Genomic DNA, 18,218 nt, shown 5'->3' on the forward strand with positions numbered 1-18,218 from the left:
TGTTTTGGAGCAGCTAGAAGGAACAAATTGAGATGATAGAATGGGAGCTAATGACAAACTCTGAATCTGTTCAGTGACTACTTGTTGTAGTGTGCTTTGAAAATTATTGCTTTTTTCTTTCTTTGCTTTTATATTTTACAACAAAAAGTTCTTAAAAATGTAAAAAAAATCAACGGTTTGGCCTATTTTCTTGAGTGTCTCCAATGGTTGACAGGATACCTGGGAAAGTTTAATAGTTCCATTTTTTTTTCCTTTGGCCCCTCAAGGGACTCTAATACTTTTTAATTATCAGCCCATCATAATCTGAGATGTATCTTGATATTACATTAAGCTAAACAGAATTACAAGGCCACATTCCCATTCTGGACTTTAGGAGTTTGGGTTGTTTAAATGAGCACCCAGACTGATTTAGATGTGTGTTACAGAAAATTTAGGTTCTGGACATAATAAACCTCTCTGCCTTTGGTCTCATATAGTAGGTGAAGGTCTACAGTACATACGTTTTCATCTATTATCCTGCATTCTGATTTATCTTAGTCCCAGCCAGATTGGCTTCCTTTTTATCTCTAATTGGGGTCTGATCTCTTTTTTGGTTTATTTAACTATTATTGTGTATAGTTATGCTAACTTTCATGGCTGCAACACTCTATTTCTAGGTCTTAGGTGTCACAGAGATACTCAAAGTTCCAGGGAAACATCTGCTGATACACATGTAGCTCAGTGTCTCAGAATCCAGAAATACATTTACAACTTCAGACTAAATGTGGCTGCTATAAGGGCTTACAATGTAGGCTCCAATTTTCTTATATTTTCTAAGAGACCTTAGCATATTTGCTCTTCTGTTTCTGGCTTATTTTGTACAACACATTGTCTCCAATGTTTATTCTGTTCATTGTGTGCTTCTTAATGTCCGTCCTTTTGGTAGCTGCACCATATTCTATCATATAAATGTATCACAGTTCGCCAGTCTGCTTCTCAGTCATTGTTCCCTTCAGCTCTCTCCACATATTGGGCATCAAGGATAATGTCCAAAATAAACAAATCATGTCTTACAGTATCCTCATGTGGTTGTACAATTAGCAGCACTCTCAATTTTAGACAATTTTCACTGGTCCATAGCAACAAAGAACCAACAAACACAGCATCACCAAATATCAAAGCAAAACTATCCCTTATCACTTGTTTCACTCACCCCACCCCAATTAGTTGCCTCTGTTGGTGCTGTTGATGTCTTCCTATTAACTACTGGCCATAGCATGCATTTTTAGTTTTTCCCCTATACTTTTCTATTATTGACTGTTGGTCTGTATTCGACCTTTGAAATAGTTCGTGTGAGAACTTACTTATAATTGTAGATTTAATCAGAGGGATACATGGTACTATAAATCCCCTTTCAATCATATTCATGTTTGGTATGGCAGTGTTATTTATAACATCACTAATTAGTTACCATCACTTCTATCCATTCCCTTGTATTTAAGTTTAACCTCATTGGGTAGCCTGCCCCCCGTCTCTAGCTTTTCTGTACCTCTAGGTCTGCTATATACCACAGGGCAACCTCTGAGATTACCTCTTATCAGAGTCACAATAGCAAAATCATACAGTATCTATCCTTCTGTGTCTGGCTTATCTCACTCAGCATTATGTCCTCAAGGCTCATCCACATTGTCATATGCTCTGGGACTTCATTTCATCTTACTGCTGCATAATATTCCATCGTTATGTATATACCACATTTTGTTTTTCCACTCGTCTGTTGATGGGCACTTGGATTGTTTCTATCTTTTGGCAATTGTGATAGTGCCACTATGAACACTGGTGTGCAAATGTCTGTTCATGTCACTGCTTTCGGCTCTTCTGGTATATACTGAGTATCGGTAATGCTGGGTCATAGGGCAACTCAATATTTAGTTTTCTGAGGAAATGCCAAACTGTTTGTCACAGCAGCTGCACCATTATAATTCCCATTCACAGTGAATAAATGTTCCAATTTCTCCACATCCTCTCCAATATTTGTAGTTTTCTGTTTGTTTCATAGCAGACAATCTTACAGATGTGAGGTGATACCTCACTGTAGTTTTTATTTGCATTTCCCTTATACCTAATAAAAATGAGCATCTCTTCATGCGCTTTTTAGCCATTTATATTTGCTCTTCAGAAAATAGTCTCTTTATAGCCACTGCCCATTTTACAATTGGGTTGTTTGTTCTTTTGTTGTTGAGCTGTATAAGTTCTTTATGTGCACAAAATATCAAGCCTTTATTCAATACATGGTTTCCAAATATTTTCTCTCATTGAGTTGGCTGCCTCTTTGCCTTTTTGAAAAAGTCGTTTGAGGCACAGAAGCTCTTGATCTTAAGGGGTTCCATTTATCTATTTTTTTCTTTCATTGCTTGTGCTTCAGGTGTAAAGTTTAAGAAAATACCTCCTATTTCTAGATCTTGAAGATGTTTCCCTGCATTTTCTTCTAGCAGTTTTGTGCTACTGGCTCTTATATTTAGGTCTTTTAATCCATTTTGAGTTAATTTTTGTAAAGGATGTAAGGTAGGGGTCCTCTTCCATTCTTTTTGCCACTGATAACCAATTCTCCCATGTCCAGTTATTGAAAAGACTATTCTGTCTCAGTTCAATGGATTTGGTGGCCAGATCGAAGATCAACTGTCCATAGATTTGGTGATTTATCTCCACACTCTCAATTTGAATCCATTGGTTGATACTTCTATCTTTGTGTGAGTACCATGCTGTTTTGACCATCGTGGCTTTATAGTAAGCTTTAAAGTCAGGAAGTGTTAGTCTTCCCACTTCATTCTTCTATTTTAGGCTGTCTTTAGCTATTTAGGGTCTCCTTCCCTTTCAAATAAATTTTATAACTTGCTTTTCCAACTCTTCAAAGTAGTTTGTTGGAATTTTGATTGGTATTGCATTAAATCTGTAGATGAATTTGGATAGAATTGATATCTTAACATTCAACCTTCCTATGCATGAACATGGAATGTCTTCTTCCCATCTTTTAGGTCATTTTTTATTTCTTTTAGCAATGATTTGTAGTTTTTGTATATAAGTCCTTGACATCCCTGGTTAGGCTTATTCCTAGATACCTGATTCTTTTGGCCACTATTTTGAATGGAATTTTATCCTTAATTGTCTCCTCAGATAAGTCATTACTTGGTATAGAAACATTACTGGTTTTTGTACATTAATCTTGTATCCTGCCACTTTGCTGAATTTGTTTATTAGCTCAGGTAACTTTGCTGTAGATTTCTCATGGTTTTCTACGTACAGGATCATGTCACCTGCAAATAACAAAAGTTTTACTTCTTCCTTTCCTATTTGGATACCTTTTATTTCTTTCTTCTGTCAAATCACTCCAGCTAGGACTTCAAGTACAATGTTGAATAGTAGTGGTGACAATGGGCATCCTTGTCTTGTTCCCAATCTTAGGGAGAATGCTTTCAATCTCTCACCATTAAGAATGATGCTGGCTATAGATTTTTTCATATATGACTTTTATGATATTGAGGAAGTTCCCTTTGATTCCTACCTTTGATGGTTTTTATCAGGAAAGGATGCTGTATTTTGTTAAATGCTTTTTCAGCATTAATCAAGATGATCATGTGCTTTTTTTTTTCTCTTTTGATTAGTTAATGTGCTTATTACATTGATTGATTTTCTTGTGTTGAACCACCCCTGCATTCCTGGTATAAACTCTACTGGGTCATGATTTATATTTCTTTTAATGTGTCATTGGATTTTATGTGCTAGTATTTTGATGAGAATTTTTGTGTCTATGTTCATTAAGGACATTGGCCTGTAGTTTTCCTTTATATGGTTTTGGTATTAGAGTGATGTTAGCATCATAAAATGAATTTAGGTAGCATTCCTTTTTCCTCAAATTTTGGGGGGAGTTTGAGCAGGATTGGTGTTAGTTCTTTTTGGAATGTCTGATAAAATTCCTCCTGTGAAGCCATCTGGTCCCTGCGCTTTTCTCTTTGTGAGTCCTGAGATTTTTGGTGACTGATTGAATCTCTTTACTTGTAATTTGTTTGTTGAGATCTTCTATTTCTTCTCGAATCAGTATAGGTAGTTCATGTGTTTCTATGAATTTGTCCATTTCATCTTAGTTGTCTAGTTTTGGCATATAGTTCTTCATAGAATTGTCTTATGATTATTTTTATTTCTTTAAGATCCATGGTAATGACTACCAGTCATTTCTGATTTTGTACATGCCCTCTCTCTTTTTTTGTCAGTCTAGCTAAGGGTCCATCAATTTTACCGATTTTCTCAAAAAAACAACTTTTAGATTTATTGATTTTTTCTATTGTTTTTTGTTGTGGTGGTTGTTGTTCTACAGTTCATTTATTTCTGCTTTAATCTTTGCTATTTTCTCTTCTTTCATTTGTTTTAGGGTTAGTTTGCTGTTCTTTCTCTAATTTCTCCAAGTAAACAGTTAAGTCCTCGATTTTTGCTTGTTGTTGTTTTTTAATACAGGCACTTAGGGCACTAAATTTCCCTCTCAGCACTGCCTTTGCTGCATCCCACAATTTCTGATATGTTGTATTCTCATTTTCATACATCTCCAGATACTTACCAATTTCTCTAGCAATTTCTTCTTTGACCCATTGAAATTATTTAAGAGTGTGTTGTTTAAACTCCATATATTTGTGAAAGTTCTGGTTCTTTGGTGATTATTAATTTCCAGCTTCATTCTGTTATGGTCAGACAAAGTGCTTTGGATAATTTCAATCTTATTAAATTTATAAAGACATATTTTGTGTCCCAGCCTATGATCTATCCTGGCGAATGTTCAATGTGCACTAGTGGAGAATGTACAACCTGGTGTTTTGGGGGGTGTAACCTATATATGTCTGTGAGGACTAATTCATTTATCACATTGTTTAGGTTCACTATTTCTTTGTTGATCCTCTGTCTGATGGATCTATCTATAGTGGAGAGTGTTGTGTTGAAGTCTCCTACTATTATTGCTGAAACATCTATAGCTCCCTTAAGTTTTGCCAGTGTTTGCCTCATGTACTTCGGAGATCCTTGGTTGGGAGCATAAACATTTATGATTGCTATTTTCTCTTGGTGAATTGCCCTTTTATTAATGTGTAGTGTCCTTTGTTCTTATGATGTCTTCACATTTAATGTCTATGTTATCTGATGTTAGTATAGCTACTCCTGCTTTCTTTTGGTTACAGCTTGATAGAACATCTTTTTCCATCCTTTCACTTTCAGTCTACTTGTATCCTTGATTCTAAGATGCATTCTTGTAAACAGCATATAGATGGATTATTTTTTAATCCATTCTGCCAATCTGTATCATTTAATTGGTGAATTTAGCCCATTAACATTCAAAGTTATTATTGTAAAAGCAGTTCTTGAATCTACCATCTCATCCTTTCGTTTTTATTTATCAGCTCTCTATATTTTTTCCCCTCTCTCCCCTTTTACACATTAAATTATTGTTACTGGTACTCTTCAATTCTTTGCTTCCTCCAAACCTCCATCTCCTGTCTTTTTTTTTTTTATGCTAACAGGACTTCCTTTAGTATTTCCTGTAGGGCAGGTCTCTTGTTGACTAGTTCTCTCAGTCTTTGTTTGTCTTTGAAGATTTTAATCTTTCCCTCGATTTTGAAGGATAACTCAGCTGGGTAAAGAATTCTTGGCTGGAAGCCTTTCTCATTCAGGATCTATAATATATCAGACCACTTCCTTCTTGCCTCCATGGTGCCTGTTAAGTGGTCCAAACACAGTCTTATGTGTTTTCCCTTGTATATAGTAGATTGCTTTCTTCATGCTGCTTTCATGATTTTCTTCTTGTCTTCAACATTTGACAATCTGATTAGTATGTTTCCTTGAGTAGGTTTATTTGGATTTATTCTATGTGGAGTTCAGTGGGCCTTTTTGATTTGAGTATTTATGTCTTTTACAAGGGTTGGGAAGTTTTCCCTGATTATATCTTCAATTAACCTTCCCAGCTCTTTTCTATTTTCCTTCTGGGATACTAGTGATTCTTATATTCATGTGCCTCTTTTTGTCCGTCATTTCCCTAAAATCCACTTCCATTTTACCATCTTTCTTTCCATTTGCTTTTTTGTGCATTCTAGTTCAATTGTTTTGTCTTCTAGCTCATTCTTCCTTCTGCTTCTTTGAATTTTCTATTGTGTGTCTCTACTCCATTTCTAATTTGGTCTATTGTATCTTTTATCTCTGGATATCTGCCATTTTTCTATTTAATCTTTTCAAATTCTTCTTTATGCTCTTCTAATGTCTTCCTGATATCCTTTATTTCTTTATAAATATCCTTGAGTAGTTGTTCCATATTCTGTATCTCCTCTGGTGGCTGGGCCATTTCTACTTGGCTCCTCACATGTTCTGTGATTTTGTGAAAATCACAAAACCTTAATAAGGTTATTTTGCAAGTTGGTTTCCTTCACTTGTCTAAAGTTTTGAATTTACTAAGTTTGCATTGAAGGTTCCCTTTCGCACTTGGTTTGTCAGTAATTCCCCACCAAACCAAGCTCCAGCTATCATGTATGGGGTACAGTTCTACTTGAGGGTCTATAAAAGGTTAGGCAGGGGTGCACAGGTAGTTCAGTGGGAGAACACCTGCCCACCACACGGAAACTCAGGCTTGATTCCCAGACCATGTACTCCCCCCAAAAAAAAATTAATCATATTAAAACAAATATTAAAAAAAACAAACTTCAACAAAAGCAGGCCCCAAAGTCAAAAGCAAACACCCCAAGATAAATTGGGATGAACTCAGACTAGTGCCCACAGAAGGCAGAGAAAATAAAAAATAAATAATAAATTTAAAAAAGCAATAAAATATAAAGTATATACAAATAAAAATCTAAAAACAAAAATTAAACAATTAGAAAAATATATATTAAAAAAAAAACACCTAGGTAGGTAGAGTTTGCTGGACTGGACTTTCCACTTCTTCCCAGCAGGTGGCCTCCTGAAATACAGCCTCCCCTCAGGCCCACTTCTCCCAAACTGCAGTAGCCAGTTGGAAAGATGGTGTGCATGGCTGGGGAGCTGCTCCTGGCCCACAGCAGTGGGAAGGCTAGTCCTGGCCCAGAGGATGGGAGCTGACCACAACACTGGGAAAGCAGCTGATCTGCAGTGCGCAGCACCAGCCGGATCTGCCATTTCCTACACCTGATGGGACAGCCACTCACTATGCCTGACTGGGCGACTGCCCCCAATGCCCAGTGGCATGGCTCTTCATGGTGGATGGCTAGGCATGCCTCTGGGCTCCCATGGGAGCTGCCAGCTTCGGTGCCACTCAGAGAGCTTTCTCTAGCCAGCAGCTGAGGCAGACTGGAGTGCAGGAATCGTCTGTTCCCTCAGATCCACATTTCCATGCATGCCACCATCCGCTGTCAGTAGGGATCACAGCCAATCAGATCTGCCCTGCTCTCCTTGTTCTGATCCCCCTGCCTCTGTCCTCCTGAAGAAACACTGAAGATGCCTCTTCAATCATTCACCCTCCCCAGGGCCACAGTCCTGGTCATTCTCTCCTGTCCCCTATTCTATCCCACAGAACAAGGGTGACTTAAGTTTACCCCACTCCGCTATCTTCCTGGAAGTCTTGAGTTCACAATTGCATATGGTGTGAAGTAGGGCCCACTTTCATTCTTTCGCATGTGGATTTCCAGTATTTCCCACTAGTTGAAGAGACTATTCTTCCCCTAATGAGTGGACTTGGCTCCCTGTCAAAAATCAATTGGCTATAGATGTATGGCTTTATTTATGTGCTCCCATTTCAATTCCATTGGTCTATATGTCCTTTTTCCAGTACCACACTTTTTTTTATTACTATTGCTTTATGAAGAAGTGTGAGTCCTCCAACTTTGTCCTTCTTTTTCAAGATGTTTTTGACTATTTGGGTTCCCTTGCCCTTCCATATGAATTTGATGATTACCTTTGCCATTTCTGTGAAGAAAGCTGTTGGAATTTCAAATGACAATGCATAAAATCTGTAAATAACTTCAGGCAGTATTGACATTGTAATGATATCAAGCTCTTCCAATCCATCAGCATGGAATATCTTCTCATTTATTTAGGTCTTCTTTAAATTCTTTCAGTAATGAGTTGTAGTTTTCTGCATACAAGTCCTTTACATCCTTGGTTAAATTTATTCCTAGATAGTTTATTCTTTCAGTTGCTATTATAAATAGAATTGTCTTGGTTTCTTTTCCAAATTGTTTCTTGCTGGTATATAAAACACCAGTGATATCTGTGTATTGATCTTGTACTCTGCCACTTTGCTGAATTCATTATTAGTTCTAGTCGCTTTCTTGTAGATTCTTTGGGATTTTCTATATACAGAATCATGTCATCTGTGAATGGGATAATTTTATTTTTTATTTTCCAATCTGGATGTCTTTTATTTCTTTTTCTTGCCTAACTGTTCACTTAGACCTTCTAGGACAATGTTGAATATCAGTGGTGAAAGTGGGCATCTTTCTCTTATTCCTGATCTTAGAGGGAAAACTTTCAATCTTTCACCATTGAGTATGATGTTAGCTATGGATTTTTCATATATGTCTTTTATCATGTTGAGGAAGTTTCCTTCTATTCCTATGTTTCTGAGTGTTTTTATCAAGAAAGGGTGCTGTCAAATGCCTTTTATGTGTCAATTGAGATTATTTTTTTTCCTTTCATTCTATTAATGTGGTGCATTGCATTGATTGATTTTATGTTGAACCATCCTTTCATTCCTGGGATAAATCCCACTTGATCATAGTATTCATTCCTTTTGATATGCAGTTAGATTAAATTTGTTAGTATTTTGTTGAGGATTTAGCATCTATATTCAAAAGGGATATTATTCTGTAATTTTCTTTTCCTGTGATATCATTTTTAATTTTTAAGTAATTATGCCTCAGCTGGGTCCCAGGTAAGTAGAACAGTATTCCTATTCAAAGACTTTTAAATCTTTAAATCAATGTTTCTGAACCGAAGAAAAGTAGGGTCAAAATTTTACATAATAGGTATTTTGTTAAGTCTGGTACTGGAATACTATGGTGAACTTATGCTCAACTCAGAACACAAAAACATGCTATCACAAAATCAGTGCATTCTGGCATACATTCAAACTTGTAACATTTGTTTCAATAAATATATCAAAAGAAGTCATTACTTAAAAAAAGAAAAATTCATTTTTAAGCTTTAAATTTTGAATTTAAGAAGTAAATTCAACCTATGTATAAAGCTTTCAGAATAATTTCTCTTGTACATTTGTCATAAATTTAAAGGATTCCTTACTTTTCATTCCAGTTCCCTTTTCTTGCCTTGATTTTTCCACCCTTCTCACTAAATTCCTTTATGTAGATAGCTGTATCTGTAAAATGTGAATCAATAGTCTTGGTTTGACCCTGCACTAAAACAAACTCACTAGTAAATTTAAATAATGTAAAATAAGCTTGTTTTTTAACTTAGGTGAAAAGATACAATTAATATCAAGGGAATTGAGCAGTGGAAACTTCACACAAGAACTCAAGAATTTGCTAAACAGGTACTCCTTTAGGCTTGTTAGTCACAAATTTCTGCTCTAAATGCAAGGAAGCTGAAGCAGATACTTAATGTAATTCCAAAAGTTCGAAATTCACTATAATACAAGGTCCTTTTCATACAGCCAGTTGGAGTCACTATAGGAGTCAGAGATTTAGTGCCAGTGTACACAGCACATTCACATCAAAGACGATACTTTCATGTCTGGAAGGAATATTATTGAGCTGAAAATATGAAGATACTCACTTCAGTAAATCTTCCCTACATTGTTTCTGAGGCGCAAAACAAGCAACTGCCCAAACTTTAATTTCAATGCCAGCATAAAACTGCTTTCCTCGCATGTCCCAGACACCCTGGTTGGGTGTGGCTACAGTTTTATTCTTAAAAAATAAAAAATAAAAAAAAAAGGAAAGAAAAGAGAAAAGACATTACAATCCAAGGCCATTTTAATGTTGATGAGGAGATAAACAAAGTCTGTTTGGGTATTAGCCAAAGACAAAAAAGCAATAATGAGCAAAACTAATGGTAAATTCACCGTGGTGTAGTAGGGATTCTGGATTATGCTATATGTGACTGGTTGTGGAAGAAATTTAAGAGAATTTTTAGAGAAGCTTACCCGGCCTCCGTATTGCAGCATTGGTGCTGGAAGCACCCTGCCTGTGAGCTCTGTCATTTCATTGTGGACGACAATACCAAATTCTTTAAGGTATGGATCAGGTCCCCCCACCATGCTGTTACTCTTCACCTAAAGAACAGGAAAGCCTGCACATATAAAAACCAAAGAGTAACTGGGTCCCATCAGGAGTTTTCTATCATTTTGCTTTGTTTTTTCACCTTACACCGAGCTTATCATGAAGACCATGCCTTACTGACCAGTCTGCTGATTTCTTCCTGTCTGTCAGGGGCAGATCTCGCAGTTGCCTTGATCATTGTGGAAGTCTGATTGTCTGTGAGCTTCTTTATGCATCGCTGTCCTGCCACGATGTTACAGACCTACCAAGAAGCAAAGAGAAATGGGAATGTTTATTTTATATCTTAAGCTTTTGCCAAACTGTATCTACACACTCCAGTTCCAGAAAAAAATTAAAATTCTGTTATATATCAGTTATCAACCCAGAATATTTTAGAAGTTAGTACTAAATTCCACCACTAGTTTATAATGCAGCTTTTCAAGCTCATTCAAGAGGTTGGCGGATTGACAAGGGAAAATTTAGTTTGGCTTACCTCAAGTGGCAAGTACGTATGTTTTTGTTCTTGTCCCACTTGTAGACAGGGAAGATGGGGGTATTTCAGCTGTAGGCTATATTTTTGCTTAAAATATTGAGCTACTGTACATTCCATAGCTTGACCATTTTCTAGCTGTAAAGGAAAACTACAGGAGAAAATATCTTTTTAGAAATTTCAAGGTCTATTTTTTTAAAACTAACAAACAGCCTACCAATATTTTCTATCTTGATTAGTTACTTAAAAAAACAAAGGTCCATCTTTAGTTGAGTGTTTTCCCTTGTCATTTTAGAATCTAATTAGAACAGTAATTCCATTGGAATTTTCCATGTTTGTTGAAGCTGGAATGAGAAAACTCCTAAATTACAAGTTTTATAAAAATTTATAAAAAGAAGAAGCTGCAGAATCAGAATACATATAGGCTCACTAGAGTCAGTTAACACCCAAACAGATACAAATACAATCTCTTGCTGGCTTCTTAAAGATGCTTAACTTCAAATTAGGACTTGGAATCACCCACATAGGATTTTGTTCCTTTAAGAGAGCTTTTAGTAAAATGATGCAGTGTATTATTGGAGCCACATTTTCTGATCTCTATACCAGGAAAAATATATGTGGATTTGGAGGCAATAAGACTAAACACACGAAATTGAGAATGTGCCAGAATGGCTGGTATAAACTGGAGAGCATGATCTAAAAGGCTTTCTTTATTTGACTCGTCTAGTGGGTGAATTTGCTCCCAAATACTTGGTATAATGATTTCGTTAATGTTCTTTCTTAATTGTTATCGACACACAAAGTAACAATGCAGTGAACATTATCTATGTGATATTAAATTCTGTACAAAGACTGTATTGATCTATAAATCTACATATTTTTGCAGGGTCATGAAAATTAATTAAATAATGAAAAAGCCACAGTTCTTCTTGAAACAAATGTTACAGTTTGCAATAGTCACTTCACGAGGTTTTGGTAACATTCTTTTCCCTAAGGAAAGAAGTCAGTGGTTTATGTGAACAACAGACGGAGTTTCATCTTGTATCTCAAGAAATTCATGCAATGTGTACATGAGGTCATGCTCAAGAACTTACTCAAGTTAGATTGAATTAATATACCTCACTTAGCCAGGTCATCCCAAAACTTCAACTACCTAGAACAAAGTCCTCCAGGTGATTTGGATGCACGCTAAATTTTGAGAATTGAGAACCACTGATCTAAAACAAAATCAGACTAAAATAGCAACAATAACAACAAAAGGTTTCTGACTTCCCAGGAAAATGGTGGAGAAGGGATCTCCAGGACTCAGTCCTCCCACCAAAGCAACTATTTAACAGGCAGAAACAACTATTCTGACACTCCAGAGGCCAGAAGAACACTGTACAGCATCCAGGGAAGAGTAGGAGGAAGAGGCAGATAAATTACAGCAAAGAACTGTAAATTACCCTCTCTAAACAGTGGTTACTGGTGCCCATTACCCACTCCTGCAACAGCCACTACAGGGGCAATCCATGGCTAGCAGCTGGTGACAGAAAGGGACCTAAAAATCCTTTTCCCCAAGACCAGGAGTAGGCATGATTGATTGCTAATCGGGGCTTTGGATTAGCAAATTTGGATGTCTGATTCTGGACTCTGAGGGCAGCTATTGTTTCAACTCAACCCAGACAAATGCTGCAGTGGTGGCAGTCATTATTTCAACCCTCCCCAGACAAGGGTGCAGGTGGTGAAGATTTAAAGATGCAGTGCTTCCTCAGGGCTGCAGGGACAGTTTCCTGAAGGGCTGCATTTGCTGGACAGGCCAGGAAAGCTCAGTGTTGAGGAACCATTGGAGAAGATTTTGAAGACCTTCCTGATCCCCTCCCCATGGTGCTTTGGAGCCAGTCAGCAGCCCCCTTCATGGATTCCTGACCGTGCTCTGGCTGGGAAAGACTGACTTGGGAAAGTCCTCTCTGGGGTCACTCTCTCCAAGAATTGGCCCTCCAGGCAAAAGCAACATGAGACAATGAAAGGAGTATAAAAAACAATCTGGGACAAAGGTCTGCCAGCATCAAATACCTGGGAGAGGGAGGTCTGTTTCCTGGGAAGTAGAGGGTCAGCCAAACTCCTGTAAACAGGGGAACTCCAAAACAACTCAGGCAAAAGCCCAGGACAAGAAGAGGCCCAGAAAGACAGAGAAAACACTGCATACTGCGTTTGTCTTGGGCAGATTCTCCTGATAGCAGGTCTGAAGCTCAAGAAAATATGGGTCTTATCACCAGTTGGTTACAAAACCAAAAACAAACATCCCAAGGAGTAAATCTAAGAGTTAACGTTTTAATATTTTAAAATGTACAGTGGCCAACAAGAGTACAAGACAAATAAAGAAACAGGAAGTGATGGCCCATCCAAAGGAAGAGGTTAAAAATGCAGAAAATAACAATGAAGATGACAAGAATGTGGACATACCAAACAAAAGCCTTAAAAAAAATATTCATAAAAATGCTCAAGGAGATGAAGGAAGTACAGAAAAAGGACTAAAAGCTATTAGGAAAACAATGAATGGGCAATATGAGAGTCTTATTAAAGAGACAGAAATTTTCAAAAGGAACCAGAAAGAACTACTGGAGCTGAAGACCACAATAATTGAAATGAAAAATCCACAGGAGGGTTTCATGACCAGACTGGAGCTGTCAGAAGAAAGAATTGGTGAACTTGAGTGCAAGACACTTGAAATGAGTCAGAGGAGCAGAGAGAAAAAAAGAAATATTAAATGTGAAAACAGACCAAGCCAGCAATGGGACACTATCAAGTGCAGCAAAACATGCATTATGGGAATCCCAGAAGAAGAAGAGAGAAAGGGGCAGGAGGAATGGTTAAATAAATAATGACAGAGAACTTCCCAAACTTAGCAAAAGGCAAGAATATGCATATCAAAGAAACTCAGAGAACACCAAACAGGATAAACCTGAAGAAAGATACATCCCATCAAATATTTATAAAACTCCCAAATGCAAAGGACAAGGAGAGAGTTCTGAAAACCACAAGAGAAAAGCAATGTGTTATGTACAAGGGAGTCCCAACTAGACTGAGTTCCGATTTCTCATCAGAAACCATGGAGGCAAGAGGGCAGTGGGTTGAAATATGTAAAAGTTCTGAAGGGAAACAACTGCCAGCCAAGCATTTTACATCTGGTAAGACTCTTTTTCAAAAATGTGGGAGAAATTAAGACATTATCAGATGAACAAAATCTGAGGGAGTTTTAACACTAGACCAGTGCTACAAGCATTGCTAAAGGAAGTTCTTCAGACTGAAAGGAAAGGACACTAGACAGTGGTTCAAAGCAGCATAAAAAAATAAAGACCTGTGGTAAAAGTAACCATTTGGGTAATTATAAATGCCAGTACTATTGTACTACATTGTTTGGTATGTAATGCAACTTTTTACTTTCTACAGGTACTAAAACACAAATGCATAAAAAAGTGTAATAAACCTAAGTTTTTTGATATAAATGTATAAAGATATAAGTGGTAACAAATACCAAAAAAAAAAAAAAATGGTGGGGGGAAAGATATGCCTGAGTTTTAACAACCACTGTTATTGTGAATATGACTTTATTTGGAAATAAGAGTATTTGAAGATGTGATTAAGTACCTCAAGATGAGATCATCCTGGAGGTGGACCGTAATCCAATGATGGATGTTCTTATAAGAGACTGAAAAGAAGACGTATAGAAACGAAGGGGGAAAAGCCATATGAAGATGGAGGCAGAGATTGTGGTGGTGTATCTACAAGACAAGAAATGCCAAGGGATGCCAGGAGCTCTCAGAATGTGGAAGAGGAGAGGAAGAATTTTTCCCTAGAGTCTTTGGAGGGAGTGTGGCACTGACACTCCTGGCCTCCAGAACTGTGAGATGATAAATTTTTGTTGTTATAAGCCACCAACTTAATGGCAATTTATAACTGTAGCCCTAGAAACTAATATAACCATCAATATATAAATGGTTAAATAAATGAAGGCACATCAATATTCTAAAAAAATGGTGGGGGGCAGAGGGATATAGGAAGAACAAATGTGCATGCTATTGAAGGTAAGTTGGTATCAAATCAAATATGATTGTTATATATTTAGGATGTTAAATTTTTTTTGACTTTTTTTCTTTCTCTTCTGTGAAAAATAACATATATACCAAAAAAGCAATAAATTTCAAAGCACTGCAAAACAATTAGTTGTAGAACATATTTCAAAGTTTGATTGACATGGGTTATAATTCCATAATTTTATGTTTTTACTTCTAGCTGCTCTAAGATACTGGAGACTAAAAGAGATAACAATTCAGTGATTCAGCAATCATATTCATTTGTTAAATCCTGTCTTCTCTGTATAACTCCACCATCACCTTTGATATTTCTATCGCTCTCTTTGGGGGTGTTTGGGCTATGGCCATTTAAACTCTTTCATGTTGGAAGGGTCTGTCATTAATATGGGGTAGGGAGGTGGAACTATCTGATGTTCTGGAGAGGCTGGGCTCTCTGGGTTTTCAGGACTTATCTGTCCAGGGACCCATAGGATGTTAAATTTTAACCTATGGTAATCACAAGGCAAATAGATGAAAAACATATCCAGATAGAAGTGAGAAGGCACTCAATATTGTACAGTAAGCAAAAGCAAATAAATATAAAATAAGGAAGTGGGGGACAAAAAATGTATAATACTTACAAAGGCTAAATAGAAAAAAATGGCAGAAGAAATGCCTATATTGTCAGCAGTAACTTTAAATGTAAATGGATTAAACTCTCCAGCCAAAAGGCAGAGATTGGCAGAATTGATTAAAAAAAAAAAAAAGGATAACCCTTGTGAAGCATGCAACTAGACAAATGAATCCTGAGGACAGTATGTTGAATGAAATATCAGAAACAAAAAGACAAATGTTATCATGCCTCACTTATATGGACAAACTATAATACACAAACTCAGAGACCTGAAGTTGAGAGCATGGGCTATCAGGTTGGAGCCTACTGTAAAGAGTCCTAGATTGTAAGCTCTTATAGCAGTCACATCTATTCTGGAATTGTAACTGTTATTTCTAAATAACAGTTTATGAGATGCTGAGCTACTTGTGTATAACCTAGTCATTCCCTGGAACTTTGGGTATTTATGTGACACTTAAGACTCAGAGTTAGAGCTCTGTAGCTATGAAAGTCAGCATTATTCCATACAGCATCTGTTTAAAAAGTTGAAAAAGTGATCAGACTTCAACTAGAGATATGAATGAAGCTGATCTGGATAGGACTAATGAAATCAGAATACAGGGTAAAGAATGATATTGCCTATTTTAAAACTTCAACTTCTGTGAGGAAGGAGGGGATGTTTATTTGATGCAAAATTTATATTTTTGGTAGCGCATTATCCAATGTAACTTATATGGTCAGTTTATTTGAACACCATAATTACATGGAATCTTGAATAGGGAGCGAGATCTTATCAGTTGCACAGGTTAGTGTGATGCTATGATACATTCCAGAGTAATGTGGGTAGAGAATAAAAAAAGTACTTGCAAAGTCCCCTTTGGGGACTGGGAAGAAAGAAGGAAATATTGAACTTCCCCATCTGGTGAAGTCTTGATATTCTCACAAGCAGCAGGGACAACCAATTCAATAGGCTGAGTCCTCGATCTTGGGGCTTGCTCTTACGAAAATTATTCCTTAAAAGGAGAAGACAAATCTACTTATGATTATGCCTAAGAGTCACCCGCAGAAAACCTCTTTTGTTGCTCAGATGAGGCCTCTCTCTCTCTCTAAGCCAACTCAGCAGGTGAACTCACTGTCCTCCCCTACTATGTGGGACACGACTCCCAGGAATGTAAATTTTCCTGGCAAAGTGGGACAAGACTCCCCAGTATGAGCCAGGACCCAGCGTCATGAGATTGAGAACGCCTTCTTGATTAAAAGGAGGAAGAGAGAAATGAGACTAAATAAAATTTCAGCGGCTGAGAGATTTCAAAGAGTTGAGACGTTATCCTGGAGGTTATTTTTATGTATATCCCTTTTTAGTTTATGGTGTATTGGAGTGGCTAGAGGGAAGTACTTGAGACTGTTGAGCTGGGTTCCAGTAGCCTTGATCCTTGAAGATGATTTCATACCTATATAGCATTTGCAATATAACTGTGATTGTGAAAACCCTGTGTCTGATGCTCCCTTTATGCAGGTATGGACTGATGAGTAAAAAAATAAGGACAAAAATTAAATACAGTATAGGGGGGCATAAGGGGTAAAAAAAAATTGGGTAGATTGCAATGCTAGTGGTCAATGCTGGTGGAGAATTAGAAGTAAGGTATATGGGATGTATGGTTTTTTTCTTTTTTCTTTTTATTTCTTTTTCTGGAGTGATCCAGATGTTCTAGGAATGGTCATTGTGATGAATACACAACTATGTGATGTTGTGAGCCACTGATCGTGTACTTTGTATGGACTGTATAGTGTGTAACGATATTTCAATAAAAATATTGTTTTAAAAAGGCATGACCCAATCATATGCTGTCTGCAAGAGACTCACCTTAAAATCAAAGATATAAGTAGGCTAAAGATGAAAGGATGGAAAAAAATATACCATGCAAATAATAACCAAAAGAGAGCTGGGGTGGCTATACTATTATCTGGTAAAATAGACTTTAAGTAGAAAACAACTACAAGGGACAAAGATGGTCATTACATATTGATAAAAGGGTCAATTCAACAGGAAGATGTAACTAATATAAATAAACATGTAACTAACAGCAGAGCTCAAAAAAATATGAAGCAAATACTGACAGATTTGAAAGAAGAAACTGACTACTCTATATTAATGGTAGGAGACTTTAACAATCACTGTCAAAAATGGATAGAACATCTAATCAGAAGATCAACAAAGGAAGTACAGGAATTGCATGAAACACTAAACCAACATGCTTAACAGACATATAGAACACTGCACCCAGTGAAAACAAAATAAACATTCTTCTCAAGACACATGCATCATTGTCCAGAATAGACCATGTGCTGGGACACAAAATAAGTCTCAATAAATTACAAATTTCTGAAATCATATAGTATATATTCTCTGACTGCAACAGAATGAAGCTAGAAATCAATAATAGAAGAGAAATGGAAAGTTCACAAATATATGGAAATTGAACAAATACTTGTAAACAATTTATGGGTTAAAGAGGTAATCAGAAACAAAATTAGAAAATATCTCAGGGTAAATGAAAAGACAATACACCAAAACTTATGGGATGCAGTGAAGGCAGTGTTGAGAAGGAAATTTATAGCTCTAAATGCTCTACTTACACTAAAAAAGAAGAAAGTTCTCAAATCAGAGACCTCACCTCAAAACTGGAAGAAGTGGATAAAGAAGAGCAATCTAAACCCAAAGCAAGAAATAACAGCTGTAAAAAGGATGAAGTCCTGATACATGTAACAACATCAAGGATTCTTGAAGACATCAGGTTGAGTGA

The 18,218-nt window shown here is 36.8% G+C and overlaps 1 protein-coding gene across 3 annotated transcripts in view; it reads right to left on the reverse strand.

The window, feature by feature from the left end:
- Positions 1-18,218, reverse strand: part of LOC143674514 (protein argonaute-4) — a 104,478-nt gene that overhangs the window by 26,714 nt on the left and 59,546 nt on the right. For all 3 annotated transcript variants that reach the window (XM_077150319.1, XM_077150320.1, XM_077150321.1), the window contains 4 exons: positions 10,750-10,897; positions 10,399-10,518; positions 10,142-10,270; positions 9,772-9,905 (listed from right to left, as the gene is read on the reverse strand). In XM_077150319.1, the coding sequence (XP_077006434.1) occupies positions 9,772-9,905; positions 10,142-10,270; positions 10,399-10,518; positions 10,750-10,897 (531 nt within the window). The remainder of the gene's footprint in view (positions 1-9,771; positions 9,906-10,141; positions 10,271-10,398; positions 10,519-10,749; positions 10,898-18,218) is intronic.

Source organism: Tamandua tetradactyla, chromosome 2 (assembly GCF_023851605.1).
Source record: "Tamandua tetradactyla isolate mTamTet1 chromosome 2, mTamTet1.pri, whole genome shotgun sequence".
Classification (NCBI taxonomy): Eukaryota; Metazoa; Chordata; class Mammalia; order Pilosa; family Myrmecophagidae; genus Tamandua; species Tamandua tetradactyla.